General features: G+C 52.7%; 1 protein-coding gene across 2 annotated transcripts in view; it reads left to right on the top strand.

Annotated features, from left to right (window-relative positions):
• The window catches only part of LSP1 (lymphocyte specific protein 1), a 60,602-nt gene that overhangs the window by 19,836 nt on the left and 33,958 nt on the right, over positions 1–6,808 (top strand). Inside the window, exon 1 of one of the 2 annotated variants that reach the window (XM_069108624.1) lies at positions 239–517. The exons of the other annotated variant lie outside the window; for it this stretch is intronic. Coding sequence (XP_068964725.1) covers positions 441–517 — 77 coding nt within the window. The 5' untranslated portion in view covers positions 239–440. Of the gene's footprint in view, positions 1–238; positions 518–6,808 lie in introns of those variants that run through there. 2 annotated transcript variants of the gene reach the window in all.

Here is a 6,808-nt window from a genome sequence, read left to right as displayed (position 1 = left end):
GGGAGTGAGTGAGGCAGGAGGCTTAGGGGGGGGGGGCGGGGGGGACACAAAGGGAGAGACCCGGAGGGGGGGGGAGAAAAAAAGGGGGAAGGGGGGTGGGGGGGGCGGGCCCGGGCGCTCCGGGGGGGGGCCCCACTTGTGGGCCCCGCCCCCCCCCCCATCCCTGTTCTCGGACCTTTCGGACGAGTGGTGTAGGGAAGAGGGGGAGGAGGGACGGGGGAGGGGGAGGGGGTAGACCGGGGTGGAGGGGTGGGGAGGAGAAGGGGCTGGAGGCAAACAAAAGGAGCTGCTGAACTTCCTGGAGGGAGGGAACGGGAAAGGAGGCTGAAGGAGGGAGAGAGAGAGGGAGGGAGGCAGGCAGGCGGGCAGCAGATTCGGCCGCAGCAGGCTCCCCTTCCTCCCGTCCGAGGGCTGGCAGCCTCGCAGTGCCCAGAGGCAAGATGAACGGCGGCGGCGGGAGCAGCGGGGCGCTTCTGAGGAGGCACTCCAGCAAACAGGGCTTACAGAACCTGCTGAGGTAGGAGGAGAACCTTGAGCCTTCGGGCTAGGTGTGAGGACTGGGGGTTGTCCTGGGGCTAGGGGACCCAGGGACCCTGGGACCCTGGGACCCTGGGAGGTGGCCACAGCGCTGGGAGCCAGCCTGGGGCGAGAAACTCCGGGGTGGGGGAGGGCAGTCCCGGCCCTCAATCAGATCCTCCCCCTCCCACACCCATAGACAGATACATTGACCCACTCTGAGGGACCTTGACGTCCAGAAAGCAAGCTCCTGATAGCTTTTGCAGAGGCAGTGGGGAGATCTCCAAGCCTCTGCTATCCTTTGCAATATCAGGAAGTCTGGGGGGCAGACACAGCACAAGCCTGGGGGGAGGGGGAGGGGGGAGTGTGTTCGACTGGGGGCTCCTCATTTTCATCTCCACCCTACTTTCCTCTGCCTAGGGGCCTAGCTGATTCCCGGCCTCCCTGCTGTACTGTGACAAGGGTGGGTCAGATGGGGGCTGCCAAGGGGTTAGCAGGCAGGGCCTGAGTCCAACATCGGGATCTGTCCTGGCCAGGGAAGAGAGGAGTGCTGACCAGTTACTGATGCCACTTCATTCCTGCCTCTGGGAGTGAGGGGGGCTCTTTGGATTCAGGGTCATGTAGCTGTTGTTCCCTTCTTCAGCCCTGAGCCCCCCAATCCAGTCAGTCCTCTTTGGAGGCAGAGCCCATCCCTGGCATCCCCAAGCCCATTTACTAGATGGGCAGACTGAGGATCCAAGAAAAGAGGGACCTTAGTGACAAATAGGGTCAGCAGTTAACTCAGATTCAATCATTGGTGTCACAGACATCCCAGGCACTACTAGAAAGTCCTGGCTTAGGAGTCGGTGTGTCTGAGATCCAACTTCCTGACCCAGCACTGACCTGAGGAGCACCTTTGGGGCTCAGTTTCCCCATCTGTAAAATGAAGGGTTGGTCCCCAGGGTCCCTAACAGTTTTGATATGGCTCTCTCCACTTGTCCGGTGCCAGCAACAGAATGGGCAGACTGACCAGGCTGATTGGCTGAATAGAGCAGGATGGAGCCCAGGCCCTTGGACTTGGGTCACAGGGTGGGGGAAGCAGCCCCAGAGATTCAGGGGGATTGGGCAATAGCACAATGACCCTTCAGTCCAATCTTGGGGAGGTTCATAGCTGGGGTCTGGGCCAGAGCCCAGAAATCTGCTCCCCATGGAGAAAGCTCTCCTTTGGGAGCCCATTTTCCCTTGATTGAGGGATGGCAGTGCCCACCTGTAGTTTTGCTAAGGCTGTCAGAATGGAGATTGGCCTAGAGCGGCATGTGCACACACAGATAGAGAGGCAGCAAATCCACAGAAACCCAGAGTGATGGGCCAAGATACACAGGAAACCCTGGGGCTTCCCCTCCCCCCCCCTGCATATTTTAGAAATGATATCGGGAGTCAGCCTTGCAGCCCACTGGTCAGTGTGTCCGGGCTGGCTTCCTAGTTAAAGGGACTCCATCACAGGCATTTGTGAAGAGGCGCTGGGTGCTGGGCCCATGAAGGGAGCCTCTCTTCTCCCCTGGGTTCCTGGCCTCATGTCATTCTCCCTGTCTCTCCTCTGCCTGCCCATACGGCTCCTTCTCCGGCTCTCTTATCTCCCCATCTCCCTCCCCTTAGGCAAGGCTACCCGGAGGGCTCAGCCTTGGCCTCTTCCCTTTCTCAGCCATTCCTAGCTGATCTCATCCCTCCCTTGGGGTCGATTATCACTTCTAGGCAGATGGCTCCCTAATCTACATATTCAGTCCTTTGGTTTTTCTTTATCCAGCCCCTACACCTCTCCCACCCAACCAAGTACCCCCAACCCCTCAGGCTCTAGGGGACCTAACGGGCAGACTGGCTAGTGGGCTCCTTGAAAGTTGGCCTGGGTGTCAATCAGTTGTTCAAATTGTTGGTGTTCAGTCAAGTCCTACTCTTAAGGCTCCCCGTTTGGGGTTTCTTGGCAGACACTGGAGTGGTTTGCCTTTTCCTTCTCCAGCTCATTTTACCAATAAGGAAACTGAGGAAAACAGGGTTAAGAGACTTGCCCCAGAGTCACACAGCTAGTAAGTGTAGGAGGCCAAATTTGAACTCACAATCTTCCTGATCCAAGCCCAGTGTCTATCCACTAAGTCACCTGGCTGCCCAGGCACTCAAGATGAATTTGTCATTGAGGAACTTTTGAGTTTCATCTTAACTTCATCAGGCAGGTACTGAGAAGCATTGTTACTCCCAGCTTAGCACAGAGCCTGGCATGTCATCAGCACTTCATGAATACTTGTTTCTTTCCCTTTTTCCTTTACCCATCTTAGGGTGAGGAGACTGAGCCTAGCAGCTCACAGCTGGGAAGTGTGAGCAAGGTTTGATTCAGGTTTTCTCCTCCCAAGGTCATTGCTGGTGACCCTTCTCCAAAGACCCCTTGTTCTGGTGGATGGCACCACTGACTAGCCTTCTGATCAGCAAGGCTGAATATTTCTATTCCTCGGGTCAATTTCACAAACATTTATTCAGTGCCTGCTGTGTATGAGGCATGGGGCTGGTCAATAGGAGACCAGAAAGAGGGGCCCACCCCCTTAACTGCCATGGGGGCTCTGCCTGGCCAGCTCTCAGCTCCCTTCCCTTCTTGCCTCTCCCAGAGCCTCTGTGGATGGCTTCTGCCTGGCGTCCCTGCTTCCAGGGAGCCAGCCCAATTCTGGGTTGTACCACCTGCCATGACTCCCTATTACTTCCAGGATAAAGGACCTAGCTTTGTGTGGCAATCAATGTGCTCCACAATTCTACTCCCACCATTTCCTGCCTTATTCCTTTGACTTCTATGATGTTCCAATCTTGAGCCTTAAAGGGCTCCAGGCTGGGCTCCACCCTTTGCTATCCTTGTGAATTTGGGCAAGTCACTCAAAATCCCTGGGCTTCAGTTTCCTCATCAATAAAACAAGGGATTGCAATGGATAGCCTCTGATAGCCTTAGAAGTCTCTGATCCCAGCAATTCCTTTTCCTACTCCCATACTGTTCTCCTGGTAATCACTGATGCCTGAAACACCTTACCTCCTTACCCTTGCCTCATCTGCCTCCAAGGCTCAGCTCCTGGTTGCCTTCCTCCCAGGAGCCTCCTGAATTCTCTTGGCTCTCCCTCTATTGTTTCCCTTGTGTTAGAATTATTTGGGAGAAGCAATGGAGAGCTTGTGGGATGTGGCATTGTATTCCAATCCTGCCTGGTGGTGGGGCCCTGAGTGACTAGTCAATAGTCAGCATGGCTCCCCTGCTCAAAGCCTCCCAGAGATCATCTCCTGAGGCAGGCTGTGGGGAGTCAGGTACATTTTAGTCTTTTTATCCCTTGGGTGCTGTACTTTACCAAGTCTTTCTTCAATTGTATTGAATTTGGCCAGGCTGTTCCATTCTGAAACTACAGCCTTGTTGGGGCTGGGATGTCCACAGTCAAAAACATCAGCTCCATCCCAGAAGGACTGGATAAGGATATTCCAGAAACAGAGCCCAGGGAGCTCTCATCAGGGCATCAGGGCATTAGTCTATAAGCCAAGAACTCTTTCTTCCCCTTTCTAAACAAAGGCTCCTAGATAGACAGTGGGAAGGGACCTTGGTATGGTCTAGCACAGCAGCTCCTTATTTTACAGAAGAAGAAAATGAGACCCAGAGAGGGGGAGGATCTTGGCCAAAGTCCCCTGGGTAATAAGCAGAGAAGTTAGGGTGGAGGGCCCAGTAAAGGTCTTTGCCACACACATTGTCTGCCTCCCTCAGGTCCTTGGCCAGCCACGAGAATCCAGATTTCCATATATTGAGTTACTGCAAGGATCCCCTGAGCCAGAAAGGTGCTGGTGGACTCCTGCCTTTGCACCAGGACATTGGTATCCAAATCCCAGAGCCTTTGCTCTGAGGGTCAGTCCCTAGACTCCCTCTCAAGGGTCTTCCCCCTTCAGCTGGTAGTCAACAGTAAGTCATTTATTAAGTGTCTATGCTTATCAAGGCAGTGTCTGTCCTCAATGCTAAGTGCTGGCGATAAAAAGAAAGACAGAAGCAGACCTTGCCTTCACAGAGTTCAGACTGAAAGGGGAAGTTGCATGAAACTAAATGTGTACATACAAGATATACTGGGAACAAAGGCAATGGGAAGAGTATCAGGAAAGGCTTCCTGGAGAAGGTGGAATCTGGGACCTGAAGAAAGCCAGGGAAGCCCACAGGCCAAGACAAGCAGGAAGAGTCTTTTAGGCATGGCAGGTCAGGGTCCAGAGATGGAGGGTCTTGGGTGAGGAACAGCCTGGTGGGTCACTGGATCACACATGTGGGGAAGAGGAAGATGGTAGAAGCCAAATAGGTAAGAGGGGGCTAGGCTGTATAGGGCTTTGAATGCCAAATAGGAGTTTATATTTGATTCTGGAAGTAATAGGGAGCCACCAGAATTTATTGAATAGAGAGTGACATCATCAGTACTGGGCTTTAGGAAAATCACTTTAGTGACTTGAGTGGAGGATAGACTGGAATGGGGAGAGGCTGAGGCAGGCAGACCTCTCAGCAATTGTTGCAACAGACCAGATGTGTCAGAGGAGAGAAGCCTACTGGGGAGACACTGCAGATGTGAAATTGACCAGAGGTGAAATTGAGCAGAGGCACAGTAGAAGTGAAATTGACCAGAAGTTCAGTAAAGGTGAAATTGACCAGAGGTGCAGTAGAGGTGAAATTGTCCAGAGGTACAGCAAAGGTGAAACTGACCACAGGAAGTGGAGGTGAAATTGACCATGACCAGAGATGCAACAAAGTTGAAATTGACTAGAGGTGCAGCAAAGCTGAGATGACCAGAGGTGCAGTAGAGGTGAAATTGACCAGAGGTGCTATGGAAGTGAAATCTGCAGGCCTTGGAACCATATTGGATCTGAAGGTGAAAGAAAGAGACTGAGGAGCCCAGGATGGGAGAGTGGGGGTGCCCTCTATAGTAATAGGGAAGGTAAGAGGGGGCGGGAATGGTTTAGGAGGAAAGATCAGTTCCATCTTAGGCATGTTAAGTTTCAAGTGTCTACTGGACAATCCAGTTCAAGATGTTTGAAAGGAAGTTGGGAATATGAGACTAAATGTCAGCAGAAAGACTGAGGCAGGAAAGGTAGATTTGAGTCATCAGCGTAGAAATGGATAGTCATTCAATCCATGGGAGCTGATGACAGTGAGGTATTAGAGGAAAAAGAGCAGAGGACCCAGGACAAAACCCTGAGGGATACCCATGGTCAGAGGGTGTGACCTGATGGAGGATCCAGCAAAGGAGAAAGAGAAGGAGCAGTCAGGGAGGAGAACCGGCCGGGCCGGGGGGGGGGGGGATGTGCCCTAAAAACCTAGAGAGAAAGAGGATCCAGGAAGTAAGAGTGCCAATTGTCTAAGACTATAGGGAGCTCAAGAGGAACAAAGATTGAGAAAAGGCCATTGAATCTGGTCATTAGGAGGTCAAATTCAACAAATGTTTAAGTACTTACTGTGATCAGTCTGTTTTCATTACATCTTTGGCAGCTCAGAGTGCCGAGTCTTGTGTTGGTGCTCCTGTGGAAAAGACTGGAGCAAGAGGAGACCTAAGTCCTTGGCCTGGATAGCAGCCCCAGGGCAAGGGAGATGCCACCCACAAGTGCCATCTACCCAGTGCAGGCACTGGGGGGACCAGCTTCATAAACTCAGAACCCGAGAAGGGCTGCTATGAAGCTTCAGATTCCTCAAGTCAAGGGACTTGCTGACTGGTCTGGCAGCCAAGAGACCGGAGATCTAATCCCAGCTCTGCTATTAAGAGGCATATTAGTGCATAGAGCCCTGAACCTGGAGCCACCAAGACCTGAGTTCAAGTCCAGCCTCACATATTAGCCAGCTGTGTGACCCTGGACAAGTCAGTTCACCTCTGGCTTCCTTAGTTTACTCAACTATAAAGAGGCAATGATGATAGTACCTACCTCCAAGAGTGGTGGTGAGGACCAAATGAGATAATCATTGTAAAGTGCTTGACACCTGCCTCCCTCCCTCTCTCCTTCTCTCCCTCCTTCCTTTCCTTCCTCCTTCCCTCCCTTCCTTCCTTCCTTCCTTCCTTCCTTCCTTCCTTCCTTCCTTCCTTCCTTCCTTCCTGCCTTCCTGCCTTCCTGCCTTCCTGCCTTCCTGCCTTCCTGCCTTCCTGCCTTCTTGCCTTCCTGCCTTCCCTCCCCACACTGCCATTACCTTACTGTGTAACCTTGGGCAAGTCCCTTCCTCTCTGTTCCATTTCCCCTTTTGTAAAATGGATCTAATCTTCCCCCTCCCAATCTCCTAAAATAAGTTGTG

The sequence above is a fragment of the Petaurus breviceps genome, unplaced genomic scaffold (assembly GCF_028583685.1).
Source record: "Petaurus breviceps papuanus isolate PSGF00001 unplaced genomic scaffold, PetGlider_PUasm1.0 90410, whole genome shotgun sequence".
In the NCBI taxonomy this organism is placed as follows: Eukaryota; Metazoa; Chordata; class Mammalia; order Diprotodontia; family Petauridae; genus Petaurus; species Petaurus breviceps.
The sequence above is the reverse complement of the archived record's forward strand: the minus strand, read 5'-3'. Positions and strand labels throughout refer to the sequence as shown.